Source organism: Aotus nancymaae, unplaced genomic scaffold, assembly GCF_030222135.1.
Source record: "Aotus nancymaae isolate 86718 unplaced genomic scaffold, 86718_ANA_hifiasm-v0.15.2.pri h1tg000020l, whole genome shotgun sequence".
NCBI lineage: Eukaryota > Metazoa > Chordata > Mammalia > Primates > Aotidae > Aotus > Aotus nancymaae.
Window position 1 is genome coordinate 45,408,105 of NW_026988432.1, and position 20,963 is coordinate 45,429,067.

Here is a 20,963-nt window from a genome sequence, read left to right on the forward strand (position 1 = left end):
AGGCTGAGGCAGGAGACTCGCTGGAACCCAGGAGGCAAAGGTTGCGGTGAGCCGAGATTGTGCCATTGCACTCCAGCCTGGGCAACAAGAGCAAAATTCCGTCTCAAAAAAAAAAAAAAAAAAAAAGAATGTAAGCAGGCAGCTTTAGGCTATAAGTAATTAGCAGTTATAAACACAGATGAAGAGGTATTTCATAATGATAAAAAGATCAGTTCTTCAGGAACACAGTAATCTTAAATGTGTTTGTACCTAATAACACAGGCAAAAAGTTTCAAAACACAGGCAAAAAGTTTTCAAAACACAAAACAAAAAAGTTTCAAAAAGTTTCAAAACACAAAAAATTAAAGGGGGAAATAGGCAAAGCCACACTTGGGAGACTTCAACATCGTTCTCTTAGTCATTAATAGAAAAAGTAGACAAAGTAATTGGGCATGATATAGAAGATTAAAATGAAACATATAATGAAACTAAGAAATTTTGGTTTAAGAAAGTCAGATTTAATGACCTGAAATGTCTCATTTTTAGGTGATGTTTGGTTAGCAACATCCTATTATAGACTTTTTGATGTGGTGGTGATTGGAATATGTTCTGTAGAGATCAGCCAGAATTAGCTGATTGGAACGGGAACTGAAGTCACAGGAATAAAACAGTCTTCATGTTTTAGGATGTCCTGATGTGCCAGTGTTGTGAAATCTTCATTTATGAGACATCCAGTTTACCAGCAGTGTAGACTAGAATATGCTACACCCCACAAAATATTTTTTTAGTATAAGGATTATTTTGAGAAACAGCAGATGCAGGAGAAGCTCTGAAGACAGAAGATAAGTTTACCATTTGTAAAGGAATTTACATTTATAAAGGAAATGTCCATTTGTAAGGTTGTCTCCCTCTGTACCAGACACAGGGATAACCATAAATGACAAGGACATTGACTTAAATCTGTATAACAAACCTTACCCAAGCTTACCAGACTTTCCCTGGTCACCTTCCATTCATTTGTTTCCACTGCCCAGAAGCCCCCAATCCCCTTTCTTTTGTTTTAGCCCAAGTTGGTATATTGTTAAATTAAACTAAATTTTGGCCTGAGGCTGCCTCCATACCTTGAGTCCCCACATGACGAACTGCAACCTAGCCTGGTACATAAATGAACTGACAGCCTAACTTAGGAGTGTACTTTTGTAACACATAGCTGAGTGTCAATCAATCACAGCAACTGAGTTCAGCCAGTCACTGGCTGCCAACTGATCAGCCCACCTCCAAATAAGGCGAAGGCTCAGCTGTAACCAATCAAGCGGCTTCCCGACCTCACTTCCATTTTCTGTCTATAAATTACTGCCTGCCCACGTTGCAGAACAGAGTTCTCTGAACCGTTTCTACTTCCAGGGCAGCCCAATTCTGTGAATCATCCTTTGCCTGATTAAACTGTTAGATTTAATTTGTTTAAAGCTCTTCTTTTAACATTTTACACCCAAGTTCTAACCACCCCTTTGAGCTACTCATCCCAGTTACTCCAAAGCATGCATGAGATACACGTTAATAGACTACTGTCTGTTTTTCTCTTGTTAATCTGTGTTTGTTACAGAGCCCCAGCCGGGGACCTAGAAGAAAAAGATTTTCTTTCTCTGACAGCAGCAACTCTGATCTTTTCCCTTGTAACCTGTGACAATCAATTAAGCCTCTCAAACATTGGTAGATTGATTCTCTTTGGGTTAGATATACTAGCTTCCAGCCAAACCCAACAGATTTCTCCGGTGTTGCTCTGGGCAGAATGCAATCTTTAATTCCTTAGGAGCAAGGTTGCCGGAGTTGGAAAACGAGAATGCCGAGTACCCAGATAAATCTGAATTTTAGATAACCGATAACTTTTTTTATTTCAGGCAGATCTAATTAAATAACAAAGTCCAAGAAATACCTGCCTTTAGGGCACTCTCCCTGACAACTGAGCTTTATCCCTTGTAAAATATAATAGAGAAATAAAAACACATAGGGAAAGGGTCACTCTAAAGGTACTTTTTATTTAAATATTTTATGATGACACACATACAAATATAATCTCTCCCCAAAAAACAAATGTAAAACTAATACAAATCACTTTTTTCAGGAACAAACAAAATCATTTAGAAAATGTGATTATGCTACAAAGGGCAGGTTAGGTTTCCGAGGCTGTTCAAGGAGGAAGCTTAAGACCAACTTTTTTGTTTTGAGTACATAGGTGATATTTACATTTTCACATACTAGTGATATTTCTGTTGCATACTTGGCAAAATCAAACTGTTAATAAGTCTACAATAATACCAATAAAAGAAACAACAATTACTAGGTAGAGAGTAAACAATTCTAGATCATGGAAGAGTAACCTCCATTTAAGCTACAGACGCAGATCTCTAAAAATATGTGCCCTGATCTATACATAGTTAGCGGGAGCACACTGTATAAATCCTTTGCATAACACCATTCAACAATTTTTTTAAAGTCTGCAAAATTTTAAAGTCAATTCCCTAGCAAAATATCTTCAGTCAAGAAATTAGTCTTTGAAAATTATTGTGTAGTGGGAAATATTTATATAAATTATTACTGATAATGCACATATATCTTGAAATATTATTATTTCTAGGAGCAATAAAATATCACCTATTTAGGAGCTAAGCAACCCAAATAATTTGTAAAAAAATTAACTTATGGAAAAGAAAGGCAAGGATGCTGTGCAAAATCAAGTCAATTATTTGAGGTTTTTATAATATAATATTGAGTACTTATGTACTAAGTCATACCAGGTCAGTCAACAACTGAGAGATCAAAATAAAATCATAATTTCAAAGACAGAATTACAGAAATATAGGACCTTTTGAGATTTTTGGCAATTGTAAACAAAAAAGAATGGTTTGTACAATTCAGTGTAATTCCACAATTATTTGGCACCCACGTTAGGCACTGAGGATACACAGCAGTGAACGGTTCCTACCACAACTAGAAAACATGGCTGGTTAATGCAGCTGCACTAAATTGCAGCTGTTTAGAAGATAATCTATCCTGAGGTGGTTTTTTAAAAGTATACGATTACTATAAAAAGTAAAATTGGCCGGGCGCGGTGGCTCAAGCCTGTAATCCCAGCACTTTGGGAGGCCGAGGCGGGTGGATCACGAGGTCGAGAGATCGAGACCATCCTGGTCAACATTGTGAAACCCCGTCTCTACTAATACAAAAAAATTAGCTGGGCATGGTGGCGCGTGCCTGTAATCCCAGCTACTCAGGAGGCTGAGGCAGGAGAATTGCCTGAACCCAGGAGGCGGAGGTTGCGGTGAGCCGAGATCGCGCCATTGCACTCCAGCCTGGGTAACAAGAGCGAGACTCCGTCTCAAAAAAAAAAAAAAAAAAAAAAAAAGTAAAATTACTTTATATTTAAAAATTTTGCTTTGGATTATTCAACTGAATTTGGAGTGTTCAACATTTTCATGGCAGTTGAGACAAGACGTATAATGCTGCTTTTAAGACTATACAGTATGTACCTGCACACACACACACGGTCATGTGCACAGAAACATAACAATGTGTATTCTTATCATCAGTGTTCTAAAATCTAATGAATCACACACAGATGAAAAGGGTTCAAGTCTTAAGGAAAACCAAAACTGGTGCCCAGACTGTGCATATATCTTTGGATCAATGAGGTGTTGAAAATCTGCTACATGCAATAAAGTACAGAATACAGAACATCAATGTTAAATGTTAATATGGTAGGCAAAGAGACCCAATCAGTTTCCTGGGTTGCTTTACTGGACGGAGGACGAACTGGATACTCTGTTAATTTGGTAAGTTCTCAGAAGCCAGATTGACTGTATCTTGCTTTGTCAGGATTGTTTGCATAGCTCACTAAAGGCACCTAAGAAGCAGCATCATCTCTATGTCCTCAGTAAATCATGGAACATTTCTAAAATACACTCCTGGAAGTAGAGGCAGTGTGGTCCTTTGTATCTCAGTGATTGAGAAAAATCTAAAGCTCAATGTGTATGTGTCTCTGTGTCTGTAAAGCTCATGAAAAATCAGGTACATTGGAAACATGAAATTAGTCATTGCTAATTAAGCTCTGGGTCAGTTTGTGGCTGACTGCTGTTTAGGAGTAAGAATGCTGTACAGTGCTATGTTTGGTGACTCTGGTGGAAGATGTGGTTATGGTAGAATTAGAATGACCAGATTCCTCTAAACCAAAATCTGGCAGTGGGCCAGGGACTGCAGCTCCAGACACCATGGTGTTCCTAGCCTTCACAGAGTTTTCAGTGGGAATCAGATAACTGGATTGCAGAGTGGAAGCAGGTGCTAGAACTCTTTCTGTCATTGTCACATTCTGTCCCACTGCTAAATTAGGCATGGCCAAAGTGGGCTGCACACCTGAGCTGGGGGCAAGGAAGCTCTCTCTTTCCCTCACCATGACATAGTGTGCATCTTGCAGATGCTGAGTGCCTTCCAGAGGATTCGATCCACCCCCATGAGGCTGTATTACTCTTTCAGTGACCACAACTGTACCTTCATTAGCATAAGGCTGATCTACCAAGGTAGAAGCTGGAGCATACACCCTCTCTGTCACAATAAGGCTCTGTGGCTGTCTAGGACCCAGGATCACAGTGCTTGGTGGCATAGTGGAACCTGTGGCATAGGAAGCTTCTGTTGCCATCATATTACCAGAAGCCACTGGGTTAGGAAGAGGTGTAGCTACCTTTTGAGCCTGCCTAGAAGACACAGATCTTTCAGTGACTATTTCCTGAGTTACTTTCTCTGCATTTGCTTCCTGCAAAGATTTTGGAACCGGGAAGCTACTGCCAGAGGAGGTATTCTCTGAATTAACCATAGTTTGCTCATAGAGTGAACGTGAAGCTGTGTTCATACTTGTTTCTGTGGCAGGTTTTTGCCTCTGCTCAATTTCCATATCTATATCTATTTTTTGACCCAGGCAAACTTCAGCTAGAGTCTTGAATTTAAGTCCCAAGTCATCTAAGAAGCGGTCATCTAGCTCTCCTTCAATAAAACTGCAACAGCCAATAGAAGCATTCAGAGATTCGGTTTCTTCCTGAGAATAAACCAGAAGGCAATCTTTGGCTATGTGGTTTTCATCTTCCTCAGTGTAAGAGGCCGCTTTCTAAAATGAAAACAAAATGAAACAAACACAAAACAAATAATTAGCAATGCAAATGCATTTAGAAACAAGACGATATTCCTGTTGAAAATGCAGTAATGTGAAGTGGATTACAAAGAACTATCAGGGAAACACAAATTGAGAGAGATCCTGTGACACAACTGACCCGTATTCTTAAAAAATATTAATATCAGGGAAAAAACAGAAAGGCAGAGAGGACTGTTTCAGATTAAAGACTAAAGTGTCAGGACAACTTCATGGAATGCAAGATCCTGAAAAAACAAAATTGCTATAAAAGACAGTGTGATAGTTGGCTACACTGAAATGTGGACTGTGTCAATGGTAAAGTTCTACATTTGCTAACTGTACTATAGTGATGTAAGAGAATGAGTGTGAATGTGTGTCAGTGAGAGAGAGAGAGAGAGAATGGAAAAGCAAATAGCAAATGTGGCAAAATGTTAATAATTGGGTTCAGAATTTCTACCATTCTTGCAAATTTTCTATTAACTTTGAAATTACTTCTAAATCAAAAGTTAGTACATACATACATAACCAAAAATGACTAGAGCAGGATTTGAGTAGAGAGGGAAAACCTATCAAAATAAAACAAATAGGACGCTAGAATTGAGCTTAGCAGTGAGACAGGAAAGGCCAAGATGTGGTTTTCCTTGACACCAACCACATCCCTGTTAAGCTATACTTGGAGGTGGGTGAAGGACGGTATGAAAGAAGGGAGGGTGGAAAGGAGCAGAAAGTGGGAAAGCACACTAATAATTTGCAAATTTACAAGACAGGGGACAGGAGCAACTTGCTTTCCTCAGTGGAAGTCCCTCCCCTTACTACTCTCTAGGGCCCTTCAGATGCCGTATATTCCAACTCTGCCCATTCTCATGGGAGCACAAGGCCTTGTTCTCAAGAAAACCACCCAGTCCTGCTTTTTTTTTTTTTTTTTAATTATTCTGACTATGTCTGTAGGATCTGTAGTAATTTTTTTTATTTCATTTCTGATATCCATAGTTTGTGCTTATTCTTTTAATATCCTAGTCTAGTAAAAGGTTTATCAATTTTATTGACTTCTTTAAATAATCAGTTTGTGGTTTCAATGTTTTTTTTTTTTCTATTACTTTTTGCTAAGTATTTCATTTCTGCTCTAAAATTCATTATCACCTTACTTCTGCTTGTTTTGAGTTTAATTTGCTCTTCCAACTTTTGAGGGTAGAAGCTTAGGTCACTGATATGAGACCCATCTTCTAATATAACCATTTTTGCTACAATTTCCCTTCAAGCACCACTTTAGTAGTGCCCCACAAATTTTCATAAAGTGTAATTTAATTTGCAGTCATGTGTATTTATAAATATTTGAGTATATTTTATATATTACTTTGTTACTGATCTCTGGTTTTATTTTTTTTGTCATCGAAGTACATTGTATGACTGCAGCTCTTTAAAAGTTATTTACATTTATTTTATGTTCTAGAATATAGTCTATATCAAAAAGCATGTGTATTCTGCTTCTGTTGCATAGAGTGTTCTGTCAATGTCAACGAGATCCATTTGGTTGATAATACTAAGTTTTCTATATGCTTACTGATTCTGTCTACTTGTTCTTTCGTCTACTGATAGAACAGGTTGAACTCTCCAACTATAATTATGAATTTGTCTATTTCTCTATCAGTTCTGCTTTTGCTTTAAGTTTTAATAATTTGTTATTAGATTCTGACATATTTAGGAGTTTCAGACCTCCTGATGAATTAGCCCATTTTTCATTATGAACTATCCCTCATTATTCCTGGTAATAATCCTTGTTCTGAAGTATACTTATCTCTATGTTATTATTATTATTATTTTTAGACAGAGTTTCTGTTGCCCAGGCTGGAGTGCAGTATATGATCACAGCTCACTGCATCCTTGGCTTCTCAGGCTCAAGTGATCCTCCTGCCTCAGCCTCCTGATAGCTGTGACTATAGATGTGTGCCAGGATGCCCGGCTAATTTTTTGTATTTTTGGAGAGTGAGGGTTTCACCATATTGCCCAAACTGGTCTTGAACTTCTGGGCTCAAGCGATCAGCCTGCCTTGGCCTCCCGTAGTGCTGGGATCATAGGCATGAGCCACTGTGCCTGACCTCTACATCATACTTTTATTTTCAGTCCTGCTTCTAATTCCTAATTCTAGCATGAGCTTCCTTACTGCATCTGATCATCTTCCTGCAACTTTTCTCATCATTTTTTGGTAAACCCTCAGAATAGCAAAGCCAAGTACTCTCATACAGAAGGTAAAATTTAAATGGACTTAATAGATTGTATTTTTTAGGTTATATATTCTCTGTCTCTCCTGCAGGGCTCATCCCTACCAAGTCTGCTACTGCAGGGATAGAACTTTCTGACCCACTCACATCTGTCTTGGTCACGTAACTTGCTTTGGTCAATGAAATGTGAGTGTAAAAAGCTGGAGGCTTTAAGAGCCATTGCCTGGTTCTGCCTTGCTCTTTTCTCTGGGCCACAAGGACAGCAGCTTCCCAGGTCTGATCTGCTCTCTCAGAGCATCTTGGAATGAAGACATCATGAAACAGGGCAGAGCTGAGCTGACTGGCAAAAACACAACTGTAAGTGAGAAATATGCCTACGTGAGAACTAAGATCGTGGGCTCACTTGTTATCGTAGCATAATTTAGCTAACACCAGCTGATTTAGTGGGTCCCATTTCTCTTTCCTTATTGCCTATAAGTATTCCCTGAAAAAAAAAAAAAAAAAAACCCCAAAGTCTCATTTGGATCCAAGGCAATGATTACCCTAATAATATTACATTTATATATAAATGTTCCCCCCCATACATAAAACCAATCCTTACATCAGTGAAATAATTTCTTAAGAATTCTTCGTTCAGTGCAACAGCAGCTGTCAGAGCTCCGGCCACGTCTCTGGAAGCCCCTGTGGCTCTTGTGTTCTTCGTGGTTTCCTTGCTTATGATAGCCCCTGTGGCCCCTGTAACCTGGGTAGCTCTAACAGAAAGCAGGCTTCTGTGTTCTTCCCACCTTCCATCCAGCTCAGACATCTCACGCTGCCCTTTGGCAAAGGAACCAGAGCTACTTTCTTTCACGGTGGCTTCCTTGGCCATACCTCCTACTTCATTTCTTCCTGCTAGACTGTCCCTTTGATCCACTGGCAGAAATGATGGCACCACCTGTGAGAGGAAACACAGCTGAGAACTGAGTCAGGAAGATGGAGGGGGACTCCTTCACCCTTGGTAGAAGGATCTGAGCCAAGTAGGCATAGGAAGGTATAAGCTATTTCCACTGAGGCCAATTAGAAAAAATCTTTTGGGTTGATTAACTTACATAAGTCTTATGAAGATCTTCTTTCTTCTATCTTCTTGTTTTATAGCTGGATATAACCCAAAGAGGAAACAAGGCCCAAACAGTCACATAGGGTCTCAGCTCCTTTACTCTATGTGCACCAATGGCATTCCAACCTTCCTCTGCAGTTTGATACCTTCTCCTATAGTTACAGAATTTTTAATTTTGTTTTTACCTGGATCCATGGCCACCCAAAATAAAGACTATTTCCAAGCCTCTGATGCCACTAGATATAGCCACCTGACTAAGCTGTGATCAACGTGAATTAAGCAGAAATGGTGTACGCAAGTTCTGGGAAGTGTGCTTAAAGAGGATTCTTCACTTTTCTCCCATTTGCTGGTTAGAATGTGGGGACAGCAGCTACGTAGCTAGCACTGACACATGAGGACAGCATGGGAATGGAACTCAACCATGGAGGAAAAACAAGGAAGAGGGAGCCAGGGACCGGACTGTGGAGGAATCAGCAATATATTGACCTTGGACTGCCCATTTTATGTTTAAGCCACTGTTATTCTGAGTTCTCTGCCACTTGATGCTAAATTCTATCCTATTAGAAATGGTGCTCATAACAGACAATGATGACAGGTACAGGGTGAGGATGCAATAGACAAAGGGATATGGCTATGAAGTTGTTGGGAAAGTGGGCTTTGCAACATTTTACAACTGTCATGGGGGTTGTGGGTTACCTCTGCAAACCCTGTGTATTGAGGGGAATGGAAATGAAGCAGTTCCTGGTTGTGAAAACTGCCCATTTAATGCTGGGACAAATGACTTAGATCCCTACACACACTTGCTCTTCCTGAACCTTGCCCTACATTCTCTACAGCATGGGAAGTGTCACAACAGAGTAAAACCATCTCAGTTCTGCCCCAGCAACAAACACAAAATATGCTGTCATTTGAACCCTTTGCTTAACAAAGGCATGTGAGTGAAATCCATAGTGATCACTTTACTCACTCTACCAAAAATGTAAGAAACACTTCCCTAGGCCCCTTTAAAACCCAAAAAGAAGACAAGTCATATTGACATCTGATCCACTGACCTTGTCTTCAGGTGGCGCTCCTTCATTATTCCAAGGATGCAGCATCTCTATGGTGCCAGGTATGGGGGTAAAGCCTTTGGCGCCCTTTCCGCAATGGCACATCAGCAGTAAAAGTGGTACCACTGTATAGACACAAAATGGAACACAGATAAGGTTAATCCTGACAATTTCTAAATGTATATTATGTAATTTTGGAATTTGCATGTCCCTTTCTGGAGTTGTCTTCACTTATTTGTAGCCCTATTTTTCTTTTCTTAACCCTGATCCAACCTTACCAAGCTGTTTTGGGTGAGTTACTCCAAAGCCCGAAGGCAGAATAAGGGAGTCGTACAGATTCAAGGCCTTGTTCATCAAAAAGAGGCTGTCTGTGGTTGTTGAGTGGAACACCAAAACTGGGTCAGATGGAATCCAAACCATCAAAACCAGCTTAAAGATTAAATTTTTTAAAACTATGGTCCAATTAAAAAAAAATCACTGTCCCCAAAATTTAAGTGCTAATAATAATAGTGATTAGAAATAATAAAGTGAAATGTGTAACAATTTCAGAGCTCTCTCCTTAGATTTTATTTTACGCCTAGGAGAAAGCAAAGACCAAGGCTGACCCCTTGATCAATGCAGCAAAGAATTAAACACATCTGCACACCCATCTGCCACTCCAATTTGGCAGCTTCCAATGATGAACTGACTAGTGCCTAGATTTCGTTTTTATGTAAAACAGTCAACAGCACATTAACTGTAGCTGCTATGATCAAGAAGAAGATTGAAATCAGCCAGTGGCAATTTAACAATTTTAACAAACATTCATCAAGTGTCTATTATGTGCCAAGTATATTAGGCTCCAGGGAATCTGAGATGAGAAAGCCGTGCAAGGAATCCATGAGCAAAAGATAAGAGTCCCTGCTTCAGTACCTACCTACACACTTGGTAAGCTGAGGCAAGTCATTTACCATTATGTATCTGTATATGCAGCCATAACATGGAGATAATTGTATAAAAGTACACTGCAAACTGTTGAGTGCTGTGCATTCAACTGAACATCTACCAATGGCTCTAACACAGCAGTCCCCAACCTTTTTCGCACCGGCAACTGGTTTCATGAAAGACAGATTTTCCACAGGGAGGTTGGGGGTATGCTGGGATGGTTTCGGGATGATTCAAGTGCATTACATTTATGGTACACTTTATTTCTACTATTATTACATTGTAATATATAATGAAATAATTATACAAATCATCATAATGTAGAATTGGTGGGAGCCCTGAGCTTATTTTCCTGCAACTAGATGGTCCCATCTCTGGGTAATGGGAGACAGTGACAGATCATCGGGCATTAGATTCTCATAAGGAACACGCAACCTAGATCCCTTGCAAGTGTAGTTCCCAGTAGAATTTGGGCTCCTGTAAGAATCGAATGCTGCCACTGATCTGACAGGGGGCAGAGCTCAAGTGGTAACACAAGCAATGGGGAGCGGCTGTAAATACAGACGAAGTTTCACTCACTCATCCACCGCTCACCTCCTGCTGTGTGTCTTGGTTCCTAACAGGACATGATCTGGTGCTGGTCTGTGGCCTGGGGGTTGGGGACCCCTTGTCTAACAGGCCTCTCCTCTGTCACTGCACCAGCCTCAGCCGCCTTGGAGGTGGCCCTCTCCCCATGCTCAGTGGTCAGGTAGAGTGGTATTTCATGTGACCCCAGGATGCAGTCCCTTGTTCTTTTATAAAAGGAAACCTGAGGTCTTTGGAGGGTGGGTAGGGCAGGCAGGACTGGCTGAGAACATCTTAGGGTCAGGAAGCACAGGATGTGCTCAGAGGGTCTGCCTACTTTTGGTGCTGGTGAAGAAACAAGCCAAGTGGGGGATTCAGGGAGGCAGAGCTCTGAAATACAAAGCAGGATCAACTGGAATAAGCTGGGTTTGCAAAAAACCTTGTATTCATAACCCCAAGTCATGCAACAAATCTTTTCTGAGCGCTTACTACATGGAAGGCTCTCTGTTCCAGGCACTGGGAATACAGCAGTGAAGAGCACAGACAGCATGTTGCCCTCACAGAGCACACTGAAATGGGAATACCTGCGAAGTTTATGCCAAAAAGTAGTTCCTAAGTTACTGAAATCAGAAAATGATATACATTTATAAAACAAAATTCTGAAGAGTCCTATATTATGCTTTGGTGATCTGTCAATCATCAATTGTTTCCCTGTTCACCCTCAAAGCATTCTAGTGTGGTTGAAGAATAACCGTGAAGAAATCAATGACTATCATAGTAACACATCTCTAGTAGTGCACTCAAATTCCTAAAAGCACTACAGAGTGGCTTGTGAAGACTTACACAGCAGAAGCAGAAAGGCCAAAATCATGAGTGCAATTGCTGCAGGTCCCAGGCCCACATAGGAGTCACGGTGTGCTCCCACGCAGCCGCTGCCATGCAGACACTCACAAACCGTGAGTGTAAGGATCTGCTTTTCAGGGCAACTGAAACTCTGATTGTCTGAAATCAGGAACTGAATTTCACTTCTCCCAAGCTTTTTCTCGCTTTGCTGCAGCAACACACTGGTACCTATAAGGTTGGGAGGCAGAAGGAAATATAAAGGAATGATTACCAAGGATGAGACAACATTAAATTCCAGAAATATTCTTTCATTGCTGATTATATTTAGCTCCAATTAGATACTTTCTTCTTCCTTCACTTCTCATTGAAGTGTGCTCCTTAAAATTTGTCCATAGGCCCTGAACATGCAGTTTAAATAGCAAAGGGTCAAACTTGGACACCTTACTTTCGTGATGATTAACTGTAACCAACGTATGTGGGTCTAGGAAATGCTAGGAACTGTTCTATATACTGGGAATGCAGTGACAAACAAGTGGTGAGTTAAACAACATTTCTACTGAATGACCTTTATTTTACCATTTCTTCTTTTTCTGTTTGTTGGTTTTAGACAAAGTTTCACTCTTGTTGCCCAGGCTGGATTGCAATGGCGTGATCTTGGCTCACCGCAAACTCCGCTTCCCAGGTTCAAGTGATTCTCCTGCCTCAGCCTCCCGAGTAGCTGGGATTACAGGCATGTGCCACCACACTGGGCTAATTTTTGTATTTTTAGTAGAGATGGGGTGTCTCCATGTTAGTCAGGCTGCTCTCAAACTCCTGACCTCAGGTGATCTGCCCGCCTTGGCCTCCCAAAGCATTGGGATTACAGGCGTGAGCCACCGTGCCTGGCCTATTTTACCATTTCTTAAAAAAAAATTTTTATTAAGGCAATTTTCAAACATAGTAATAGAAGAGCATAACCCCCACTATCCATCCTCAGCTTTAATCGTTTTCAACAATGGGCTGATCTTGTTTTCTCTAGTCCCTTCTTTTTTTGTTCTCAACACTATATATACCCAAAATAGAAAAAAATTCAAACCTACGGAAAAGTTGAAAGAATATTTTAGTGAATATTAACAAACCCTTCAGTAATTGTTCACATTTTTGCAACAATACTTTCTTGCCCTCTATATACTCACTTTTTCTTTCTTTTTTTTTTTTGAAGTTTTTCAACGATTTCAAGGTAAGTTAGAGATGGCATGACATTCTTCAGCATACAGCTTCTAAGATCAAGGAACACTAACACTCTTAAACTTATTATTATTACTTCTGAGATGGAGTCTCATTCTGTTGCCCAGGCTGGAATGCAGTGGTGCCATCTTGGCTCACTGCAACCTCTGCCTCCTAGGTTCAAGTGATTACAGGTACCTGTCACCATGTTGGCTAATTTTAAACTTCCGTATTTTTAGTAGAGATGGGGTTTCATCATGTTGCAGGCTGGTTTTGAACTCCTGACCTCAAGTGATCCACCTGCCTCGGCCTCCCAAAGTGCTGGGACTACAGACATGGACCACCACACCCGACTTCAACTTATTATTGATAATACTCTCTAATACACAACTCGATATACTTATAAATTAAATTCATTAGAATTTTAGAGTATAAGGATCATAAGGAAGCTTTGTTAATTCAGATCATTGAAATACATAAGAAAGGAAACTAAATGTATTAAATCTGTAAATACAGTTTAAAATATTGATGGTGTTTAATTTGTTAATTGGACTAAACATTATTCAAAACCTCTTAAAATGATTTCGAACATTTGCTAGACTTAACACAATAAAGCTGTAAATTTAAAGAAAAAAACCTGATCATTGTCTTTGAATTTTTTCTGAAATGAACCCTAATTGTTTAAAACAAAATAGTTTTCTGGGTAGACTTTTCTGCATTCAAAACCACCCTGAAGGACATCTGAAAACTCGTATCAACACATCATATGGTCCCAGTGTCTAGATGTCCCGGATATGGACATACGGACATATGTGTCCACTGGCATGGAGAAGTGGGGGGAATCAGACAACCCCGTTGTCATGTTGTTTCTATCATGTTCTAGCTTTGAGCTTTACTTACCTCCAGTGAAATCAAGGTATCCTCAGCTTTAATCAGGGAATAATGTTAGAAGTAAGGATTAAATATGGTAATATATAGGATGAGCTAGCAGATTTGCCTGGCACATAGCAAGCGTTCAATAAATGCTGCTTTAAATGGAATTATTGTTACTACACTTCAAGAGTTTTAGAAGACACCTACTATGATTGTGGTACTGAGAAAGGCTTGGTACTCCTCACCTCACCAGACAAAACTACTTCAAGAGCTATTTAGAGAATACCAGTTACCTTTAAGACATTTTACATGATTTTTCTTCTCTCCATAAGCATATAAAAGATACTATAAGCCTGTAGGTTCAGGACCTCATTTCAAAACTCCTTTAAAAAACTATATTGGAAACATAATTTATGAGAAGAAATACAACTTACAAATATTTTCGATATCTAGCATGCTTAATATTTGGATTTCAGGGTAGTCCAGTGATTTAGCTTACTTTCTTGGTGTACTATTTTCCATTTTTCTGCCATTCCAGGTGGTTTGTCAACAACAGAGAACCTGAAAGGGCCACTGTTTGGGTATCCATCCAGGTCCTCTGCAGTGACGTTCACATACTGTGCGTCGTTACAGACTGTCTGCATGGGTTCTGTCAGTGTGGGACAGTTGTCGTTGGTGTCTTCAACGGCGATACGGATGGTGCCAGTGATGGTTTTCCTAAGATCATCTTAAAAATAGGAGAGAAAAAGTACGTACATTCTGTTCCTATTGCTGACAACAGACATAGTTTGAATTCCCTTGCCAGTTTGGAGTGGAGTTGGTACTAACCAATTAGGACATTTTCTATCCTAGATACGTTTCAAACTTGGATCAAGTCATATCTTCCAATCTACTTACCAAGTAGAAATGTCAGGTTTATCTACTGGAGAAATTAGGTGCTTTTTTTCATCTTGTTAAAATTTTTTTTTAAACATCTATTTTTTAATTTTACCTACTCCTCCTTTTTTTTTTTTTTTTTAATCAAAGATGGTGTCTTGCTATGTTGCCCAGGCTGGTCTCAAACTGCTGGGTTCAAGTGATCCTACCACCTCAGATGCCTGAGTAGCTGGGATTACAGACACAAGCCACTGTGCTTGCTTGGCTGAGACTAGATTTTTATACACGATCAAAACCAAGGTTTCTGATGTTGGTAAATAAAAATTTAAATACATATAACCAAGAAAAACATCTATTTAATAACTTACCTTCTGATATAGCCAAAATCTTCACAGTGTATGTGCCATTTTGGACATATCTAGATTCAAAATCAGGAATTTTTGCAAGTTTAATTTCAGATGTTACAGAATCCAGAGAAATCCAATTATCTCTATCTTCCAATTTTACGTATCTGTCATAAAACAAACAAAAAATTAATTTTGAATTCTGCATGAATTGGCAACCTCTAACGTCTACAGCTCTTGCAGGCTTACTTTTCTTCTCATTAAATATGTTCTTATTACAGGCATTTGTTTTGAATATTTTTAATTTCATAAAACCATCCTAAAAGCCGCTCTCTTTTACAGCATGCCACACTTAAATTGGACCTTCCTTATTCTTGTAACATACGCAAGTCATAAAACTAAGGGTGATTCTCTTGGGCTGCCTAACCCAAGTTTTTAAGTTGCTCTGCAGTCTGTCCTATGGCATTCGATTTAGTCTCCCCTGAATTTGGGTTAAACTTTTGGGGAATAACTTAGTGACACAATAAGGACTGGTGGAGAAGAGCAGTCTTATGTTGTATTGTTTATTGGGGGTGTTAGCAACATTTACAAACATCAACTTTAAAAATAAATGATCGCAGGGGCTGGGAATGGTGGCTCATACCTGTAATCCCAGCACTTTGGGAGGCTGAGGCGGGTGGATCACCTGAGGTCAGGAGTTCAAGACCAGCCTGACCAAATTGGTGAAACCCCATCTCTACTAAAAATACAAAAATTATCTGGGCGTGGTGGTGGGCACCTGTAATCACAGCTACTTGGGGGGCTGAAGCAGGAGAATTGCTTGAACCCGGGAGGTGGAGGTTGCAGTGAGCTGAGATTGTGCTACTGCATTCCAGCCTGGGTGCCAGAGCAAGACTCTGTCTCAAAAAAACAAACAAAACCCCCTAAAAAACAAAACTAGACATCATTCAAGTAGCATAGCTGCTTACATGCTATGTCAAATATCTATCAACAGGTGATACACATGAATAATCAATAAAACAGTAAATTATGACAAAGAGGCTGGAGTGCAGTGGTGTGATCACAACTCACCAGAACCTTGAACTCCTTGGCTTAAGCAATTCCCCTGCCTGAGCCTCCCCAGTAGTGGGGACTACAAGCATGTGCCCCCACACCTGGCTAATTTATATATATATATATATATTTTAGTAGAGACACAAGGTCTTGTTGTATTGTCTAGGTTGGTCTTGAACTCCTGGCCTCAAGTGATCCTTCTCCCTCGGATTCTTGAGTGCTGAGATTCCAGGCATAAGCCTAACATGCCCAGTCCCTTATTAATGTTTCAAAATAACAGCCACTAATTAGTTAGGTGAACGTGTGGAAAATAATTTAACTTGGCTGTGCGTCTATTCCTTATCTGTAAAATAATAGGTTCGAACTGGTCTTTAAGATCTTTTCTTTCTAAAATGCTGTAATCGTGTGCTAAAGAATATAATAAAACACTAAGAAATAAAAGAGGCATGGTTCATTATTCTTCCAAGCAGAACACACAACCTTTTGATATATTCATGGCTCTTGGAAACAAACAGCAGCCAGAAGTAAATAATCTGGTGGGAAACAGAAGCTTCAATAGGTGGCCACATATTATTGGTATATAATTAGTTTGAACATATGAGCTTCTCTGTAGACAACAGTGAGAAATGATCATATAGAAAATTCATCCTCAATTTTGGGAATTCAGTTAGGGCATATAGTCTTGTGAGATACAGAGCTGAGAAAATTAAAACTAGACCACATAACTCAAGAGAAGCAGGGCGGGCCAAAGAATGTCAGCAAGGCACTGCAGAAAACATGGTGGAAGCTGTTTGTTAACATTGTTTTGGGGAAAAAAAAAGTTATTTAAAATTGAATTGAATTAAAAGGAGATTCACTAAAAGGAAAAGGGTTGGTGAAGAGTTTCTTCCACATTTTCATTCTTGCTACACTTGGCAATGCACTTAAATACAATGTTTTACAAAGCACTGGCACACAGGGACTGCTACAGTTTTAATGTCTGTAACCCTCTGAAATTCTTATGTTGGAGCCTAATACCCAATATGACAATATTGAGAGGGACCTTTGGTAAGCGATTAAGTCATGAGGGTTACACCCTCATGAATGGAATCAGTGCTCTTAAAAAAGACACTCCATCAAAAAGTAGGTGAAGGATATGAACAGACACTTCTCAAAAGAAGACATCTATGCAGCCAACAAACATATGAAAAAAAGCTCTTTATCACTGGTCATTGGAGAAATGCAAATCAAAACCACACTGAGATACCATCTCACGCCAGTTAGAATGGTGATCATTAAAAAGTCAGGAGACAACAGATGCTGGAGAGGATGTGGAGAAATAGGAATGCTTTTATGTTGCTGGTGGTAGTGTGAATTAGTTCAACCATTGTGGAAGATAGTGTGGTGATTCCTCAAGGATCCAGAGCTAGAAATACTATTTGACCCAGCAATCCCATTACTAGGTATATACCCAAAGGAATAAATCATTCTACTATAAAGACACATGAACACGTATGTTTATTGCGGCACTGTTCACAATAGCGAAGACTTGGAACCAACCCAAATGCCCATCAATGATAGATTGGATAAAGAAGATGTGGTGCATATACACTGTGGAATACTATGCAGCTGTAAAAAAGGATGAGTTCCACTTTGGGAGGCCGAGGCGGGTGGATCACGAGGTCAAGAGATCGAGACCATTCTGGTCAACATGGTGAAACCCCGTCTCTACTAATACAAAAAATTAGCTGGGCATGGTGGCGCGTGCCTGTAATCCCAGCTACTCAGGAGGCTGAGGCAGGAGAATTGCCTGAACCCAGGAGGCGGAGGTTGCAGTGAGCCGAGATCGCGCCATTGCACTCCAGCCTGGGTAACAAGAGCGAAACTCCATCTCAAAAAAAAAAAAAAAAAAAAAAAAAAGGATGAGTTCATGTCTTTTGCAGGGACATGGATGAAGCTGGAAGCCATCATTCTCAGCAAACTAACACAATAACAGAAAAGCAAACACCACATGTTCTCACTCATAAGTGGGAGCTGAACAATGAGAACACACGGACACAGGGAGGGGAACATCCCACACTGGGGCCTGTAGGGGGCTGGAGGGCTAGGGGAGAGAGCATTGGGAGAAATACCTAATGCAGATGATGAGCTGATGGGTGCAGCAAACAAACCACTATGGCATGTATATACCTATGTAACAAACCTGCATGTTCTTCACATGTACCCCAGAACTTAAAGTATAATTTAAAAAACCAAAAAAACAAAAAGAGACTCCAATGAGTTTTCTTGCTCCTTTGGCCATGTGAGGATGCAGCAAGATGGTACCATCTTGGAAGCAGACAGCGAGACTCAGCAGACACCAAATCTGTTGGCTGGTGCCTTAATGGACTTCCCAGCCTTCAGAACTGTGAGCAACAAATTTTATAAATGACTCAGTCTAATGTATTTTTGCTACGGCAGCTCAAATGGACTAAGACAGGGACACAGGTGTGTAAGGACACTCAAGCAACCAGGCAGCTCTGGCACTGAGCAGGAGGTCACCAAAGTTGTGTCTGGGATATCAGGTGGGGATTCTTTAAATTCAACTGCAGTAACAGTAACTAGAGTTCCATAAATGACAGCTCTGTAGAGAACGGTCTTTCCACGGCATGGCACTGAGATCTAAGATGTAAATTTACTTTGAAAATGTAAAAGTATCACACAATAAGGTGCCACTACAGACTGGACACAAGCAGTCTCTTCCAATACAGTGAGCATCTTGTAGGTTCTCAGTAAATATATTCTGAGTAAAGGTCACTATGATCAAGACAAACATAAAGTGTAAAAAGCTCATTAATCTCTGAAATACGTAGGTTTAAACGAAGATTCATCCTCAAGATTTATGCATAAGTAAAGCTGGCTTACCTATATTAAAATACGTTATGTAACTTGTGTAAAGTAAATCTTGTGGATGTTAGCTGCTTACTCTCCAATAATAATCTTTTTGGAAATAAGACAGATTTTAAAAAGTTTTTTCTTGAACTTTTCCTTTGTTGCCTTTTAGCTGTCTCTAGCCAGAACTGTTTCAGAGATGAGTAAAGCAGCTTCCTCCTTACACACAGGTGGTTGAGGAAAGTGGATTCTGGTGAAAATTTCCCCTCATCTCTCAGGTATAGACATATCTTTGGAAAATTTAATTTATAGATCTTTGGGGGAACTATAATGCTGGATTTGAAGGAATGAATTATTCATATTTCATTATGATTTTTGAAAATAGGCACTGAAAATAATTTAAAAGAAAGAAATACACATGTCTCTCTCTTACCTTGCATGGGCTAGTAGTCCAGTGTCCTCATCAAAAGCTTGAAATTTTCCAATTATTTGGCCTTTGCTTGACCTTTCCATGCTCTCACTAACGTAAACTGTGATGTCGTTGCTTTTAAAATGAATGCCTTCTTTCACATTTTTCACTTTGACCTTGATGGGAATGGATGTAGGCTTGTATTTACTCCTAATTGACTTGTGAAAAGCTGCTTTATTAGTGACAATAATACTGAAGTCAAGATTCTTCATTTCTTCATAATCTACTTCCTAAAAGGGAAAACCAAAGGGAATTCTTTTCAAAGGGAAAACAGAAGACACACATACACACACACACACACACACACGTGTAGTTTTAATGTTAGATATAATAATTTAACACATGAGAAATAGAGCAGCACTGAAGAGTCCAACTCTTATCTTGACACCAAGCAAGTAAGAATTCTCTGTCAATCTGGATATTCACAAATGTTAAGGATGTTTAGGAAGTATTACCAATTTATTTTTCTAACTGTTGAAATCATTGTAAAAATAGATATATTTTGTTCAGGTGTGGTGATTCATGCCTGTAATCCCAGCACTTTGGGAAGCCAAGGCAGGTGGATCACTTGAGCCCACAAATTTGAGACCAGTCTGGGCAACATAGGGAGTTCTCATCTCTACAAAAAATACAATCATCACTATGGTCCAGTTTTAGAACACTCCCATCACCCCCAAAAGTTCCTTTACATGTGTTTGTAGTCAGTTCCCACTCACACTCCCCACTCCAAACAATCCCAATCTGCTTTCTATCCCCATTGTTTTGCCTTTTCTAAAAATTTCAAGTAAATGGAATCATACGATATGTAGTATTTTGTGTCTGGCTCCTTATACATAGCATAATGAACAATTTTTTTTTTTGACGGAGTCTCACTGCCTCCCAGGCTGGGATGCAGTGATGTGATTGATGTTGGCTCACAGCAACCTCCGCCTCCCAGGTTCAAGCAATTCTCCTGCTTCAGCCTCCCAAGCAGCTAAAATTACAGGCAAGTACCACCCCACCTAGCTAATTTTTATATTTTTAGTAGAGACAGGGTTTCACCATGTTGCCCATGTTGGTCTCAAACTCCTGAGGTCAGCTGATCCACCCACCTTGGCCTCCCAAAGTGCTGGGATTATAGGTGTGAACCACCATGCCCTGCCCATAGCATAATGTTTTTGAGGTTCATCCATGTTGTAACTTGTATCAGTACTTCATTCCTTTTTATTGCTCATTAGTATTCCATCAGGTGAATATACCACATTCTATTTATCTACTCAACCAGCTGATGGACATTTGGACTGCTATTAGTTTTTTTTTATTATTATGAATAATGCTGTTATGAACATTTGCAGACACGTCTTTGTATAGACATGTTTTTATTTCTTTTGGGTGGAAACCTAGGAATCAAATCACTGGATCATAGGGTAACTACTCCTGTGTAACTTTTAAAAGAAAGTGCC

General features: G+C 39.7%; 1 protein-coding gene across 1 annotated transcript in view; it reads right to left on the reverse strand.

Annotated features, from left to right (window-relative positions):
* Positions 1-3,383: 3,383 nt before the first annotated feature.
* DSG2 (desmoglein 2) overlaps positions 3,384-20,963 on the reverse strand; it is a 49,582-nt gene continuing 32,002 nt past the window's right edge. The window contains exons 9-15 of the mRNA XM_012447289.2: positions 19,486-19,751; positions 15,174-15,316; positions 14,429-14,656; positions 11,851-12,078; positions 9,523-9,644; positions 7,976-8,308; positions 3,384-5,131 (exon numbers count right to left, since the gene is read on the reverse strand). Of these exons, the coding sequence (XP_012302712.2) occupies positions 4,112-5,131; positions 7,976-8,308; positions 9,523-9,644; positions 11,851-12,078; positions 14,429-14,656; positions 15,174-15,316; positions 19,486-19,751 (2,340 nt within the window). The 3' untranslated portion in view covers positions 3,384-4,111. The remainder of the gene's footprint in view (positions 5,132-7,975; positions 8,309-9,522; positions 9,645-11,850; positions 12,079-14,428; positions 14,657-15,173; positions 15,317-19,485; positions 19,752-20,963) is intronic.